The 17,916-nt window shown below is 44.1% G+C and overlaps 1 protein-coding gene across 3 annotated transcripts in view; it reads right to left on the bottom strand.

Moving 5' to 3' along the window:
* C1QTNF3 (C1q and TNF related 3) overlaps window positions 1-2,066 on the bottom strand; it is a 32,511-nt gene extending 30,445 nt beyond the window's left edge. The window contains exon 1 of one of the 3 annotated variants that reach the window (XM_005221604.5): window positions 1,531-2,066. In XM_005221604.5, the coding sequence (XP_005221661.1) occupies window positions 1,531-1,833 (303 nt within the window). In that variant the 5' untranslated portion in view covers window positions 1,834-2,066. 3 annotated transcript variants of the gene reach the window in all.
* Window positions 2,067-17,916: the final 15,850 nt, after the last annotated feature.

The following is a 17,916-nucleotide window of genomic DNA, read 5'->3' as shown; positions in this document are numbered from 1 at the left end:
TTCTCACTTCCACTGCAGGGGACACAGATTCGTCCCTGGTTGGGGAACTAAGATCTCACTTGCCACACAGCATGGCCAAAATAAATAAATAAACAAACAGGATTGTGTATAGAGTTTATCTTTTCTCCCGCAGCTCCACCAGTTCAACCAGGCCCCACAGAACGGTTTGAACAACTGTATCTGTGGTCAAGTCAGAAGTCCAGGTTTGTCTCAGATCCACAACTGCTTCTGCCTGTGATCTTGGTGTGATCTTCTACCGGTCTCAACCCACACGTCAGTCTGTGGTTGGCAAGGCTGAGATTTCAGCGGCATGGACGTTTTCAGGGCCTATCCAATGCATGTGTGTGTGCATGCTCAATTGCTTTGCATGCTCAGTCACTTCAGTCGTGTCCCACTCTGTGACCCCATGGACTGTAGCCCACCAGACTCCTCTGTTCATGGGATTCTCCTGGCTAGAAAACAGGAGTGGGTTGCCATTCCCTTCTCCAGGGGATCTTCCCAACCCAGGAATCGAACTGGGGTCTCACACATTTCAGGCAGGTTCTTTACCAGCTGAGCTACCAGAAGCAGTTAATTCTTATAGTAAAATTTATCTGTTCAAAAATCATATAATTCAGAGTAACTCTCCTTGCCCCCTCATCTGATTTCATCATGCTGATTCCTGGAAGGCAAATCAAAATCTTCTTCTTCCTTATGTTGTATACCTGAGACTAATATCATGTTATATATACCTCAATTAAATTTTTTAAATAAAAAATAATAGACAGTTAAAAACCTGTGTCTTCCTGTTCTTAATGTTTTCAATGAAATTGAGTTTCATCCATTTGCTATTCACTACACTAAAACATGAACTCACTCCCACACCACCCTCAAAGAGTTAAAGATGCCTCCTTAGATGCTGAGCTTATACTCAGCATTTTACACAAATCCTCTGATTAGTAGGCCCTGGGTCATACAATAGCATGAGGTCTGCATTTTAAATACAGATATATGTTTTTGTTTTAACTCCTTTTTAAAACAAAGTGAAAATAGAGTGCTATTAAATCAAATAATCAAGCCTGGCATGAAATGTCACAGTAAACTCGCAAATCAAATGAAAAACTCAAAGGGCAGCTTCTCTCTGCCAGGAAGAATTAAGAAAGTCCAATTTATGATCTGTAAATGATTATCTCCAGCAACCCGTCTATCGGCAAAGGTCAGCTCTCCTCCTCCTTTCCACACCAACAGAGCAAGAAAGAAACAAAACCACAGCAGAGCAGGGCTGATGCTCCACTCCCCTTTCTGATGGGGCGTCTGTGGCTTCTCTTTATCTCAGTACATCAGTGCTACCTCTGCTGAGTGTCTAACGCACACTGCCAGCGCCCCTAGCATCCCATAGCAAGCCAGAGAGACAGACCCGCGAGCAGTTCAGCCAGCTTCTGGAAAGCACTGTTCCCGGGAATCACAGCTGAAAAAAAATAAAATAAAAGAGCAAAGACAACAAAACTCATGAAGCTTTGACAGTAACCCTTAAAAGAGAATTCCGAGTACCTGGCCCCAGAATGGGGTGATCTGGGCTAGGTCATCTACCTCGGGGGGCGGTAGCTCATCCGGCCTCAGGGATTTTAGGTCTGTAGAAGTGTTATTATCCACAGTCCCAGTTCTAGGATGGCTCCGCTCTCTCACTTTCTCCCTTCTGGAGCCGCTACGGCCAGTCTGCTGATGGCTTTGCACTATTCGCGCCACCACTTTATTAGCTCTTCCGCTCACCTCCATGTATTCATCTTGACACAGGCAAAAAGGGAGGAAAAGCAAAGCCAGAAGGTGCCAATAGACGAGCTGCCTCCCCAGCATGGTTCTCAACAGAGCCACAGAGCTTCCCGGGGAAGACGGCTGGGGCTCTGGCCGCCGTGGTCTCCTCGGGCAAGCGCCAGGGGCTGGAGATCAGAGCTGCCTCCGGCCGGGCGGTTTTTATAGTTCAGTGTGTAATAAATAAGGCAGCAGGCAAGCCAGAGGGAGAGCGGTCCTCCTCCGCGGGCAGAAGGGGCCCCATTCATCACTTTCCCATACCACAGGCAAAACGATTTGTGTGCACAGCTCCCAGTTGGTGGGGTTCATAAATGTCACACCTTGGCACGTTTTTTTGTGAAAGTGTGAAGGGAACATACACAACCAGCTGGAAACAGGCAGCATGTGTCCAGCGGTTTGCTTTTGCGATTAGACATGGAAAGGCTGCTCCTTTGTGGTCTAAGATGTCTTTTGGAAAAAACTCCTCCCGGGCTTGCCAGGAAATTCGGGCTTAACTGCATCAGTTCCATCTGAAATGGCAGTGGGAACGTGTTCAGGGCCATCGAGAGAGCTATGCACTCTCATTATACAGTTCATATTTCCCCCACTTAAAGGAACTCATTTCCCGTTCTGGCTCCGGCAGCAGAAGGTAGTTGGGTGACTCCAGAACACTGAGCTGGATTCAGGTTCAGAGTCTCTGGGTTTAGCAAAAGCATCTCCCCATCGTAGGTTTCATTTCCTTTTCCCTGGAGTTTTCAAAAGCCAGAGTTAGATCAAAGTGGATGAAGTCGCTTCTGGCCAGATGAATATCTGACATCCTGCTTCATATTAAAAGAAAATTGTCTCTGGCTCCTCTTCCTTCTGACACATTCTTGATTAAAATGAAAGAAATGCAAAGATTCCAACCAAACACCCTCCTCCAAGTAGATCAGACTGGAGAAAACTGTCATTGCCTTTAGGATGCTTGCCACATTTTAATGAATTCAGCCAAAGAGAAGGTGGACTTTCCTAACTCTTTTTTTTTCTCTTGGCCTGCTGGGTCTTCCTTGCGGTGAGCTGGCTTCTGGAGTTGTGGCACCAGCTTAGTTGCCCTGCATCGTGTGGGACCTTAGTTCCCCAACCAGCAATTGAACTCACGTCTTCTTCGTTGTGCATTCTTAACCGCTGGACCACCAGGGAAGTCTCGCTAAGCTCTTTGTGATAATAAAGAGAACTCATATAGTTTTGCCGTTAAAAACTGCCTCTATTTTCGCATCATTTTATTTAATAGTGCTCATTCACTCACATAACACAAAGTCACTGTCCTCCCCCGTGAGAAGAGACCCTGGGACTTACAGGCAATGAGTGGCCAGTATGTGTGATGCTAAGAGGACAAGGGCAGCACTGTCAGAAGCCACAGTGGGGGAAGCCAGGCCTGAGGATGAGGTGACAGCCACTGGAGAGAGGGGAGGAGCTGCTCACAGCTGTCCTCCTCACTCAGCAAAAGGGGCCTGGGAACCAAAAGCCATCTCTCGCTGCAGGACGCCTCATTCCTGCCTCTGCCTGAACAGCGGCTTCTAGAGCCCACACTTCGGCATAGAAAGGATTCGGTGTGGAGGATGGAGTGAGAGAGTCAGTAAAATAAAAGTTCACTGGTTCACAAACACAGGGGTCTTTGGAGTAATGCTTCTTCCAAGCAGGCCACTCCCCCCTCAGTCAGTTCAGTCACTCAGTCATGTCCGACTCTTTGTGACCCCATGGACTGCAGCACGCCAGGCTTCCCTGTCCATCACCAACTCCTGAAGCTTGCTCAAACTCATGTCCATCTAGTAGGTGATGCCATTCAACCATCTCATCCTCTGTCATCCCCTTCTCCTCCTGCCTTCAGTCTTTCCCAGCATCAGGGTCTATTCCAGTGAGTCAGTTCTTCACATCAAGTGGCCAAAGTATTGGAGCTTCAGCTTCAGCATCAGTCCTTCCAATGAATTTTCAGGACTGATTTCCTTCAGGATTGACTGGTATGATCTCCTTGCAGTCTAAGGGACTCTCAAGAGTCTCCCCCCAACACCACACTTTAAAAGCATCAATTCTTTGGTGCTCAGCCTTCTTTATGGTCCAACTCTCACATCCATACCTGACTACTGGAAAAACCATAGCTTTGACTAGATGGACCTTTGTCAGGAAGGTAATGTCTCTGCTTTTTAATATGTTGTCTAGGTTTGTCATTGCTTTTCTTCCAAGGAGCAAGTATCTTTTAATTTCATGGCTGCAGTCACCATCTGCAGTGATTTTGGAGCCCAAGAAAATAAAGTCTGTCACTATTTCCATCGTTTCCCCATCTGTTTGCCATGAAGTGATGGGACCGGATGTTGGGCTGTTGAGTTTTAAGCCAATTTTTTCACTCTCCTCTTTCACTTGCATCAAGCGGCTCTACCCTAGTGGAATGTAAGAAACTCGGCCATCCCCACTTCATAAGTCTTCCCTTAGATGTCCAGAATGTACCCCCTGGAGGATTTTTTGAGTTCTTTGATGAACACTCTTGAGCAGATATCCCCAGGGAAGGCAGCATATCAAGATATTACCTGCCATTAATTCTTAACAGAGTATTTTTGAACAGATCTGGAGCAGGAGGCTGGGGAAGGACAGCTCTTAGGTCTGGTGGATAAGCAAGTGTATGGCAGATTGCTGTGGGAGAAAAGGCCTAGGGTCTCTCAATGGGGATGCACCATCATCAGGGAAGCCCAGAAAACATTCTACAGGGAGACTACAAGGCAAGACATGTCTCTGAAATCTAGGTCACCTCATTCCCAAGTTTTCTAAGAGCTGTTTCTGGCAGCTCTACTAATCCGGATAAGTAGCTTCAGGTCAACCTGTTCTGACTTTCAACTGCGTTGAGATTTTCTATTGGTGTTTTCCCCTCTTTCATTTATTCTTGTGGTTCTCAATCCTATCTGCGTAATAAATAAACCAGGGAGCTTCTAAATATATCATGCCTGGATCTCATCCCAGACCAATTGAGTCAGAATCTCTAGTGGGGCCTGGGCACTAAGAGCTTTTGAAAATTCCCTGAGATGATGCTAATGTGTAGTCAGGGTTAGGAATCGCTAACCTAGCCTTTCCTTGACTCAATAGGGATGTTGTTGTTGTTGTTTAGTGGCTAAGTCGTGTCCAACTCTTTGGTGACCCCATGAATTGTAGCCTGCCAGTCTACTCTGTCCATGGGATTTTCCCAGACAAGAATACTGGAGTGGGCTGCCATTTCCTTCTCCAGAGGATCTTCCTGACCCAGTGATTGAACCTGCGTCTCTTGCATTGGTCAGCAGATTCTTTACTGCTGAGTAGGAATAAATGACAATAATATCTCTCCTTTGTTGATCATTTACCATATGTCAACTGAGTACTTCTTTGCTTTAGCTCACTGACTTCTCTCAGTAAATCTATTGGTCTCATTTTATAGATGAAGAAATAGAGGTTCAGAGAAATAAAATGACTTGCCTGGTACTGCAGTTGGAAGGGGGTCATTAGGCTATGCCTCCTTCTGTCCTCCTGCCTTCCTACAGCAAAACAAGAGAAAACCAGTATCAGGCAGACCGCAGAGAGAAGGCCAGCTCCATAGCTTCCAGGACAAGAATTTGGGTCTGAGAATTATGAGCTGAATTGTAGGACCCCAAAAGACATTGAAATCCTAACCCGCAGTACCTGTGAGTATGACTTTATTTGGTAATAATCTTTTTAGACAATCAAGTTAAGATGAGGTAATTAGTGTGGATCCAGATATGACTCTGTTCTTATAAACCAGGGGAAAACTAAACAAAAAAAACAGATATGGACACAGGGAGAACACCGTGTAAAGATGAAGGCAGAGATGGGGTGATGCATTTATAAATTAAGGAATGCCCAAGATTGCCAGCAAACCACCAGAAGCTAAAAGAAGGGCATGGAGGAGATTCTCCCACACAATTGTCAGAAGGAACCACCCTACTGACACCTCCATCTCAGACTTCTAGCCTCCAGAACTATGAGACAATAAATTCCTGTTTAAGCCGCCCAATTTGTGGAACTTTATTATGGCAGTCCCAGCAAACCAATTAAGAAATCATGTAAAGAAGTCTTTAAAAAACCTCCAGACCTTATCATTTTATAGACATGGAGGTGGCAGTCTAAAAGATTTAGCCAGTTGTTCAAGTTCATGGACAGAGAATAGCAAGCCTGTCCCAGAGAAGAGTCCCCAGTCCTTAGTATGTCTTCTCAGGCACCTTCCCAGGAAATGCATTTTAAACCTTGGCTTATTATTAAACCTTATTTGGATACTCTGGCAATGTCCCTTGCTCAAAGATGTGAATCAGAATCAGGTATAATTTCTTGTCTGTGGACTGAGGGTTGAGAATATCTACCTTCAGAAAATCCATGGAAGGTACCAGAGTCCCAATTCTGCACAGTGATCTCTGGCTCTGAAAGCCCACAGTAAATGCCTGGGGACAGCTGGCTGCTATCATGCCCTGGGACTGCCACAGCTTGCTTGCTTGTCTCCTATAGTATAGTCAGGATGTTGGCACAGCTGAAACAGGAGGTAAGGGGCAGGGCATGACCTTTAAAAGAATGACATCGCCGTAGGACATGACAAAGACTGGTTAGAACCATGTCCAAGATGGTGGAAGATCAGATTTTCAGTAGACTTTAAGCCTCATTATATGCTCATTGTAATGCATTGTTGTTCAGTCATCAAGCTGTGTCTGACTCTTTTTGACTCCATGGACTGCAGCACACCAGGTCTCTTTGTCCCTCACCATCTTCTAGAGTTTGCCCAAGTTCATGTCCATTGAATCAGTGATGCCATCCAACCATCTCATCTTCTGTCACCCTCTTCTCTTTCTGCCCTCAATATTTCCTTGCACCAAGATCTTTTCCAGTGAACCAGCTCTTTGCATCAAGTGGCCAAAGTAGTCCAGCTTCAGCATTAGTCCTTCCAATGAGTATTCAGGATTGATTTCCTTTAGGATTGTCTGGTTTGATCTCCTTGCTGTCGAAGGGACTTTCAAGAGTCTTCTCCGGCACCATGTAAAACATTGAAAAAAGTGAAAATGAAAGTCGCTCAGTCATGTCTGACTCTGCAAGAGTCGGACCCATGGACTGTAGCCCACCAGGCTCTCTTCATGGAATTCTCCAGGCCAGAGTACTGGAGAGGATAGCGGTTGCCTTCTCCAGGGGATCTTCCCAACCCAGGGATTGGACCCAGGTCTCCTGCATTGCAGCTGGATGCTTTACAGTATGAGCCACCAGGGAAATCCATGTAGTATATTAGTATATGCTAAATGATACACCTACAGGCACCACAACCAGTCTGAGACCAACTATAAAAGGTCAAAAAGTAGGCAGAGGCCCAATTCCTGCAATGCCAATCCCTGCCTCTTCTCCCCAAATGATTGCAATAACCCTCCCACTCAGCCTATGTAACTACCCAGTCCATAAAAACTAAGCACGTCATATTTCAGGGCTCTCTTGCCTTCTGCAATGGCTCATACTCTGTCTGTGGAGTGTGTTTCTCTTTAAATAAATCCACTTCTTATCACTTCATCTCCAAATTCTTTCGAGATGAACCAAGAACCTCAGATTCACGGGGAACACAGTCATCACCGTGAATGTAGAGGCGGAGACACTGCAAATACGTGTGAAAACTCAGCTCCACAGACCAACTTTGCAAGCCAGAGGCAAATATTTGTTTAACGTCACAAAGAAGGCTGTTATGAAATGTGTAGGTATCCTGTGGCTTCCCCCAGGGCGCCCCACTGTGGTCTTGGCCAAAAGGAGATCAGCTCTGGTCTGGCAAGGGACAGTTGAGACTTGTATGGGATTGAACATGTCTTTATATCAGCGCCAAATGAAACAGTAGCTGAGGAAGGCATATGTTTGCATGAGTTCTAGAAAGGATCAGTTGGAGTGTGACCTGCCTCTCTCCTACCCCTTCCCACTGAAAAATTTCCCCTACACTCAGTTAGTGAATTCTGAGGTTCTAAATTCAAGGCCTGATCCGTTTCATGGGAACCAATTAGAGGTTTGCATGCATGCCTGCATGCTCAGTCGCTTCAACCGTGTCTGACTCTGTGACCCTATGGTTTGTAGCCAACCAGACTTCTCTGTCCATTGGATTCTCCAGGCTAGAATACTGGAGTGGGTTGCCATGCCCTCCTCCAGGAGCCATTTTATACCATTTGAATAAAAACAGGTTCATGCTTGACACCAACATAAAGCAAAATCAGAGAAGGTATTGGTCAAGTAGTCAGAATGTCATTGCCTCAGTGGAATTATATAGTTTATGGTCTGACCCTCATTAGGCAAGTGAAGGAGACCCGTTGCCAGTGTCCCAGGAGAGGACAGGTCTCTATGACCAAAAGAAGGCTGTCAGAGACTGATGTTTAAAAATACACATTCAAACATTTTCACTTATAATGAAAAGTATGACTCTCAAATGAAGTATACATGTTGTACTCATTTGCTGGACAGCAGATGTTCTTTGTAGAAATCTCCAAAAGATGTCAAATTCTAATCAGAGAGGTGTGTGATAAGCATGAAATTGTGTGTGTCTGTGGGTGTGTGAAATGAAATCTATTTGTTAGCATTAATGACTGGTATCGTCAAGCATTTTTATCAGTAATTAGAGTCCAAGCAGAAAATCATATACCACACCAGATATTTCAATAGAGGAGAATTTAATATCAGGAATGGGTTCAACACAGAGACAGTAATCACAAAAAGTAACCATCTTTCTTACTACCCCTGGAGACGGCACCCGGACACCTGGACTGGATTAGAGCATTCATAGATGACCTTTTGAGTCATTCTCTTTCAGGGAATAGCGGACACTAACAGAATGACCTCCCCTAAGAGAGCACTACCCCATTTTCTTCATTCAGAAACTGAGGTTTCACTTCTACCAATGGAAGCCAAATGAACTTGATCCAGATGCTGAAGAAGCCTGAGGCAGAAGAAGCTGACACTCAGGAATTCCATTTTCTAGCAGGGGCCAGGCCATACCATCCTCCTGGTCACTTAAGGCATAGTATAGTCACATAATCAAGATGAGACAAGGGTTGTTTCCTCAGAGATCTTGCTGGACTTAAAGCAAGATCCAGCAAATGGAATCAATGGATGCATATATACATATATATACATATAGGTGTGTATATATATGTGTGTGTGTGTATATGCATACATGTATCTATGTATTCCTGCTGTGTGTGTCTAAGTTGCTTCAGTCATGTCCAACTCTTTGCAACCCTATGGACTGCAGCCTACCAGACTCCTCTGTCCATGGGATTCTCCAGGCAAGAATACTGGAGTGAGCTACCATGGCCTCCTCCAGGGGATCTTCCCAACCTAGGAATCAAACCTGTGTCTCCTGCAGCTCCTGCATTACAGGTGGATTCTTTACCACTGGGGAAGCCCATATCTATGTATATCTATGTATCCATGTATAGATATACCTGAGAGATTTGGATGCATATACACATAAAGAGTGGAGTAGGAAATGACAAACCACTCAGTATTCTTGCCTGGAAAGTTCCATGGACAGTGGAACCTGGTGGGCTACGGTCCATGGGGTCACAAAGAGTCAGACATGACTGAGCACACACACACACACACACACACACACACATACATAAAGAGAGGGCTTCCCAAGTGGTGCCAATAATAAAGAATCGCCTGCCAATGCAGGAGACGTAAGAGATGCAGGTTTGACCTCTAGTTCAGGAGGATTCCCTGAAGGAGGGCATGGCAACCCACTCCAGTATTCTTGCCTGGAGAATTCCACAGACAGAGGGGCCTGGTGGGCTGCAATCCATAGGGTCACAAAGAATCAGACAGACTGAACTGACTTAGCATGAAGTGCCCACACATACAGAGATTTACTTGAAGGAATTCCACGTGCAACTGTGGAGGCTGACAAGCCTGAGACCTATAAGACAGACAAGCATTCTGGAAATTCTAGCAAAATTCCATGCTGCAGTCTTGAATCCAAAGATGACGTGGAGGCAGAACTTCTGTCCTCCTTGCGGACCTCGGTCTTTTCTCTTAAGACCTTCAGCTGATTGGATGAGGCCCACCCACATTATGGAGGATGACCTACTACACTCAGCACCTACTGATTTTGGTGTTAATCACCTCTTTAAAAACACCCTCAAAGCAACATCTAGACTGGTATTTGACCCAGCAACTGGACACCAGGGCTTGGCCAAGTTGACCTGTAAAGTTAATCACTACAGGTGTCATTATAAAAGGTGAATGAATAGATATCTCAGGAAAGCTGGGTGTCTTTGGTAACCACAAAGATTAATCCAAGAGTCTTTGAGATTCTGGAAGAGAATTTTCTCATCCTGAAATATTCCAGAGAGGACTAGCCCTTGGACACAGGCCTGTGGGGGTCCCTCACTCTCCCTACCTCCAGTGTCTCTAGGTCCAGGCTTCCTTAGCCTTCCAGAGATGTCCTTGCCCCAGCCTGACCCTTCCTTCCCATGCGCAACAGTCATACGTTCTTCTCTCCTGGTTAGTCTCCTTGCCTCAAAAGCCCTCCGTGATGGCAGAGTTTTTCATCACATTTTGCCAGTCTTAAGCAGATGACACCAGAACGGTTTCTCTTATTGTTATAATAAATGTCTAAACATTCATTTCACACTTAGCATCATCTCCATGGAAGACACTATTTGTTTGAGGCCCAATAAATACTATTCTCTTTTTTCCTTGTAACAAATCTTGATTTTGTTCTTCTTTCTGAGGAAGCAAGTCTCAGCCACAGGCAATAAATCAGGATTGATGTCATTTTTCTGCCTGTGATTACTTGGGGCATCAACATTAACATAACCCAGTGGGAAAGGAATCTGCTAGGGTACTTAGGGAAAGGACTCCTCACTCTTAAAAACAAACATGCAAAATGGAAAATACACTTCTTCTGTCTCTTCTTTCACTTAATCATGTCATGTTTACAGATGAAGTGGAACAATATGGACAACCCCAAGGACAGCAGAAGGGAAAGATGTAAAGAACCTGATCCTCGAGAGCTTCTATGAGCCATTGATTCTAACCTCCATGCCACTCGACTGTCTTGTTCTGTGAGAGCATACATTTGTATTGTTTATACCTTTTATAAACAGTACTGTCTTTATTACGTTATTTCTTAATACTCTCTGCACATTTGCCGTCTTTCAACTAGACAGAAGAGATCCTTGAGGGAAATAATAACACCATGTTTATTATTGTACAGAGCCTTATTCTGTAACTTTCACATAGTAAACATTCCATAAATGCCTTTCATTGATAGAATAAGTAAATGGAAAATATAACCCAAACTAATAGGTTTATGTGTGGACCACTTAGTGAAAGCTTGCTTTTAGTGGAGGTAAATAAATCAATTATAAAGAAACCAAGGAATTTGGAGGCTGGGGAATTCTGCCCCTACTCGCAGGTCTCCCGGTACTTCCTAGAGAGGCAGTGTATCCCCACTTCACGTCAGTCCCTTTTTCCTCCAGGAAGGCTTGTATGACGTCTCACAGCAGAAACAGTGCCCTGTGTTGCCATTTCATTGTTCTCTTCCTAGACATTTCCCAACCTCGCTTGCTGCACAGTTGGGACCAGGTGACTGGATTTTGGTCGATGGACATGGGTGAGGTAAGACACTTCTGAACTTGGCCTTGAAAATCTCCAGTGAGATTGTCCTATTTTTCTTCTCCCACACTGACCTTGGAGGCCACGTGTTCCAGATGCAGGCTGTGACGGCAGAGCCTCTGTTAGCTGAGTGTCTGGATGGAGGAGAACCCTGCTCACCCCTGTAAATCATGTACTCTAAGTAAATGATGAACTTCATTGGGTTAAACCACTGTATTTTGAAGATGAATTTATTCATATGGGTAGTCTATATCCTACCCCACTTAATTGGCATCCTTAACTAGAGCAGTTCCTTCTATGTTCTTGGAGCACTAAAATCCCTTCTTTGTAGTACTTTCCCAGTTAATATTTGTGTTTGTTTCTTATATTCTTTTTATTGAAGTATAGTTGATTTGCAATGTTGTGTTAGTTTGAGGTGTACAACAAAGTGATCCATATGTGTATATATATAAGTGTATGTGTGTGTGTGTATATATATATTTTCTTCTTCTTCTATATATATATAAAGCACCACATCTTCTTTATCCAGCCATCTATGGACATTTAGGTTGATCCATGGCTATTGTAAATAGTGCTGCCATGAACACTGGGGTACATGTATCTTCTTGAATTAGTGTTTTCCAGGTATATGATCAGGAGCAAGATTGCTGGTTCATATAGTAACTCTAGTTTTAGTTTTTTAAGTAACTTTCATACTGTTCTCCATAGTGGCTGTACCAATTTACATTCCTATCAATAGTGTAGGAAGGTTTCCTTTTATATGTACCCTCTCCAGCATTTATTATTTGTAGACTCCAACGATGTTGTATTCTTTTATTAATGTTGCTCTGTTCTCTAGAATGTGTATTCCATGTGAGATCTTTTGTTTTATATTTTTAGTATTCAATATAGCACCAGGAATATAAGTGCAAATAAATATTTGCTAATGATGAACAGATGGATGAGTGGATGAATGGATGAATGATTGACAGATGAATGAATGAATGAATGATGAATGATGGATGAGTAGATGGGTGAATGGATGGATGATGGATGGATGACAGATGGGTGGATTTGCGACTCTATGGACTGTAGCCCTTCAGGCTCCTCTGTCCATGGGATTCTCCTGGCAAGAATACTGGAGTGGGTTGCCATTTCCTTCTCCAGGGGATCTTCCCAACCCAGGGATCAAACCCACGTCTCTATGTCTCCTGCATTGGCAGGCAGGTTCTTTACCACTAGTGCCACCTGAGAAGGCCATGTATGAATGAAAGGATGGACAGATGGATATTGATTTTGACTTCAGACTCAACTTGACTTTGAGTCCCAACTCCCAACTTTTAAGCTGTGTTTCCTTAGCCATTCTAAGCCTCAGGTTCCCCATTAATAAAGTGAGACTAATCACATTTATCTCTCATGGTTGTGGTGAAGATTAAAAAAGATGGTTCTGTAGTGAGGCACTGTCTTCCCAGCACATTGCTTGGCACCCACTAACTATTATTATACATCAGGGATAGAAAAAAGGAATGGAGCTGGAGGAAATTATTAGAAAGAAAACATCTGGTCAATATAAACTTTATTATCCTTCTTGCTAGTGAGTAAGCAATTAAAAATAACATTTGAGTCATTAGACCTATTAAGAGATTTCAGATCAATAAAAACAGTGTGTTTCTTTTTGTAAGTGCTGGGAGAAACGTTTCCTCCATTGAATTCAGCTTCAGGAACTATGGGGTGTTGGTGTCCAGTAAATAGCTTGGAAGACTTGTGTAATTTTAAAAGATATTTCATTAACTTCTTTTATTTCTCAAAGATACATTTGAGGAAATGAGGATAGATTTCTTTTCTAGGCAGAAACAGAGATAAAGCTCCTGAAGGAATAAAGCTCTGAAGGTATATGAAAAACTCATAGAACACTTTTAATTCACCTTGAAAATTAATCATTTGGTTCAGCAAATAATAGAGCAGCCCTGTCTTGCCTGCTTTCATGGTTTGCCACAGGCCGTTCCAGGATCTTCTGGAGGTATTAAAGAGAAAAATGTTTCCACATGAGTAATGCTGATTCCAGACACTCCACCCCAACCACAGAGTGGAGTAGATCTGGGGTTGGCGTCCCAAATACATTTCTTTATTCCAAGCCTTAAAGTAGGCCATACAGGAAAGACATTCTTGGATTCTAAACCAAGAGTCTACCCAGCCATGTTGGCTAGTTAGCGTCTTCATCCCATTGGTCCCTATCCTCTGGTGTGACACGGTGGTCTCATCTTTCAGAGCCATCTTTTCCTTCAGGCTGCAGGACTTCCCACGAAGCCAGTCGAATGCTCGTGTCCATGACTACATCCCTGGCTGGCCCCACTGAGGATGAATTTGGAAGCAAAATCAGCCAGCTTTAAAAAAATAATAATTTTATTTATTTATTTATTTTTGGCTGTGCTGGGTCTTCACTGCTGCTCGGGGTTTTCTCTTGTGACAAGCAGGGGCTACTCTCTAGTTGCAGTTCATGGGCTTCTCATTGTGGTGGCTTCTCTTGCTGCAGAGTACAAGCTCTAGGGCACATGGGCTTCAGTAGATTGCAGTTCCTGGCCTCTAGAGCACAGGTTCAGTGCTCATGGTACACAGGCTTTGTTGCTCTGCAGCATATGGAATCGTCCCTGACCAGGGATTGAACCCTTGTCTCCTGCTTTGGCAGACAGATTCTTAACCACTGAGCCACCAGGGAAGCCCCAGATCAGCCAGTTTTTATGCACTTAGCTGGGATGTGCATCCGTGGAGAGGTCACATGATTTATAGCAACAAGAGCATCTTAAGAAAAGCAGATTTCATCTAATTCCCCCTGCCCTGTTATGTCTGAGCAGATAATGGCCCAGGAAAGGAGAAGCAACATGTCGAGGGAACTGAGCTAGTTAGTGGCAGAGTTAGAATGAAAGCATGGGTCTGCTGACTTCTAGATCGGTGACCTTCATGCTTCATGAATGGTGCGGTATGTCTCTAGCACACCGAAATGCTGCTCTTCAGCACTTGGGTACTGAAGGGAGATGAAATAATGGTCTTGGCTTGGGTGGGTCTCATTCTGGATTCTAAGGGAGACTCAGCTCCCACCATCTCCTTTAAGGCTTCCCTGATGAACCAGAGTGACAGCAGAGAGGGCGCCAGGCTGGTGTAGGAAGACTTGGCTTTGGGTCATAGTTCTCCTTCACTAACCAGCCTGTGGTCTTTAGCACTTGGCTTCCCCACGCTGCCTCCAGAAGGGTCCAGGCCCCCAGGGAGCAAGGCTGGAGAGCTGCTTCCATATTCTGTCCCTGGTTGGTTCCTATCCTCTAAGAACACGAATCCCAGGCCTCCGAGATAGGACAGGCCCCTTGACTTAACCTTCAGCATGGGGAAAGTTTACCTTGGGCACACTCCTTCTCCTTTCCTGGCCCTTTATCTGCTCAGACATAACAGGGCGGAGGAGGAGGGATGGGGATTAGATGAAATGGACTGTAGCTGGCTCTGCTTTTCTTAGGATCCTTGGCTGGGCTGCTCCTGTTGCTCATAAAACTTGTGACCTCTCCATGGATGCACAGCCCAGCTAGGTGCATTAAAAACTGGCTGATTTTGCACCCAGATTCACCTTCAGTGGGGTTAGCCAAAGATGCACTCATGGGGCTGGAAAGGGTGGGCCTCTAGGTAAATAGTGAAAAATAAGAGGAAAATAGATTCCTGGGGAGGAGCTAAGATGGCGGAGGAATAGGACGGGGAGAACACTTTCTCCCCCACAAATTCATCAAAAGAACATTTAAACGCTGAGTAAATTCCACAAAACAACTTCTGAATGCCAGCAGAGGACATCAGGCACCCAGAAAAGCAACCCATTGTCTTCGAAAGGAGGTAGGAAAAAATATAAAAGACAAAAAAAGATACAAAAGAGGGAGGGACGGAGCTCCATCCTGGGAAGGGAGTCTTAAAAAGAGAGAAGTTTCCAAACACCAGGAAACATTCTCACTGCCGAGTCTGTGCCAAGCCTTGGAAGTACAAAGGGCAACATAACAGGGAGGAAAAATAAACAATTAAAACCCACAGATTACGAGCCCAACGGTAACTCCCCCAGTGGAGAAGCAGCGCAGATGTCTGCATCCACCATTAGCAAGCGGGTGCTGGGCAGGGAGGCGCGGCACGGGCTGCATCGCTTAGAGTAAGGATCTGGCCTGAATACCCTGAGCGCTACCTGAGCGAAATAATTTGGGCTAGCAAACCAGACTGTGGGTTATCTACCACGCGAAAAGCCAGCCCTAACCTAAGACACCACCAGGCCCGCGCACAGACCAAAGGACTGTACAGAGATAGCCAGCTGCAGACCGTCCCCCTCCAGTGACAGGCAGCCAGAGCCAGAAGGGGGCAATCACAGCCCCAGAGAGACATTATCTACAAAACTGTAAGCAGTCTTCTTTGCTAACTAAAACTTCTTGGGGTTCTGGACAGTCAACATCCGCCTGAGAAGGTGCGCCGGTTGTACACCCAGATAACTGAGCGGCGGGGAGGCGATAAGTCGCAGCAACCACGCTCGCCAAACACCTCATCATTGAAAGACAAGTATATGTTTTGTCTTTCTTGTCTGAGCTGCTCAGACCTGGGAAGGGCACAAAACGCAGGCCCAACCGAGTCTGTGCCTCTGAGGACTACCCGAGTGCCTGAACCTGAGCGGCTTAGACCTAGGAGGTGCAAGCAGCCCAGGGCTGGCCACGGATGATTCCCGGCAGAGCAATCTAGAGCCTGAGCAGTGTTGGCAGGAAGGCCACATGCGCCGTGAGTGGGGGCAGGCCCAGTGTGGCTGAGGCACTGAGAGCACACGCCAGTCTTATTTATTTGCAGCTCCCCTCCCTCTCCACAGCATGCCTGAACAAGTGAGCCTTAAAAAAAAAAAAAAGGTGTCCACCACCGTCCCCTTTGTTATCAGGGCGGAAATCAGACACTGAAGAGACCAGCAAACAGAAGAAGCTATAACAGAGGGAACTGCCTTGGAAGCGACAGGCAATAGATTAAAACCCCGTAGTTAGTACCGACTACATAGGAAGGGGGCTATAGATCTTGGGAAATATAAGCTGGAACAAGGAACTAGCCGAAAATGAACTGAACCCACAATACCCACAACAACATCAGAGAAAATCCTACATATATTTTTACTATTTTTATGATCATTCTTTCTTTCTTTTTTTTTAATTAAAAAAATTTTTTTAAATCCTCTATTACTCCTCTAATTTTCACTTTTATAACCCACTATTACATTGCAAAAAAAAAAAAAGACCCTTTTTTTAAAAAAAAGCAAACTTCATATATATATTTTTTATAACTTCTGTCACCTTTTTTTTTTCTTATTCTTCTTTTCTTTAACATTGTATTTTGAAATTCCAAACTCTGCTGTAGATTTTTAATTTTAGCTCTTTGGTATTTGTTATCAATTTTGTACCTATTTTTTTTTTTATATAACTTTTGTGACTTTTTTTTCTTTCTTTCTTTCTCTTCATCTGTTCTTTAACATTGTATTCCTGAAATTCCAAACTCTACTCTAGATTTTTAATTTATGTTTTTTGGTATTTGTTATCAATTTTTTACCTATATCTTCTTTATAATTTTTGTGACTTTGTTTTTGTTTGTGTTTTTTTCTCTTTCTTTTTCTTCTTCTTTTCTTTAACATTATATTTTTTGAAATTCCAAACTCTACTCTAGATTTGTTAACTTTTGCTTTTTGGTATTTGTTATCAATTTTTTACCTATATTTTCTTTATAATTTTTGTGACTTTTTTTTTCTTTTTCTTTTTCTTTTTCTCTCTTTCTTTTCCTTCTTCTTTTCTTTAACATTGTATTTTTGAAATTCCAAACTTTATTCTAGATTTTTAATTTTTGCTTTTAGGTATTTGTTACCAATTTTTTACCTTTAAGAACCCAATCTTCAGTACCCAGTTTTTACTAGGGAGCGAGATTACTGGCTTGACTGCTCTCTCCCCCTTCAGACTCTCCTTTTTTCCCACCAGGTCGCCTGTGTCTCCTCCCTAACCCTTCTCTACTCTACCCAACTCTGTGAATTTCTGTGTGTTCCAGATGGTGGAGAGCACTTAGGGAACTGATTACTGGCTGGATCTGTCTCTCTCCTTTTCATTCCCTCCTTTTATCCTCCTGGCCACCTCTGTCTCCTTCCTCCCTCTTCTCTTCTCTGTATAACTCCGTGAACATCTCTGAGCGGTCCAGTTGTGGAGTGCACATAGGAAGTGATTACTGGTTAGCCCGCTCTCTCCTCTGTTGATTCCACCTCATCTCATTCGGGTCACCTCTAACTCCTTCCTCCCTCTTCTCTTCTCCATGTAATGCTGTGAACCTCTCTGGGTGACCCTCACAGTGGAGAAACTTTTCATCTTTAACCTAGATGTTTTATCAATGGTGCTGTATAGAAGGAGAAGTTTTGAGACTACTGTAAAAATAAGACCAATAACTGGAAGCAGGAGGCTTAAGTCCAAACCCTGACTCCAGGGAACATTAATTGACAGGAGCTCATCAAATGCC

The sequence above is a fragment of the Bos taurus genome, chromosome 20, assembly GCF_002263795.3.
Source record: "Bos taurus isolate L1 Dominette 01449 registration number 42190680 breed Hereford chromosome 20, ARS-UCD2.0, whole genome shotgun sequence".
NCBI lineage: Eukaryota > Metazoa > Chordata > Mammalia > Artiodactyla > Bovidae > Bos > Bos taurus.
Note: the sequence above shows the minus strand (reverse complement) of the source record. Positions and strands in the feature narration are given on the sequence as shown.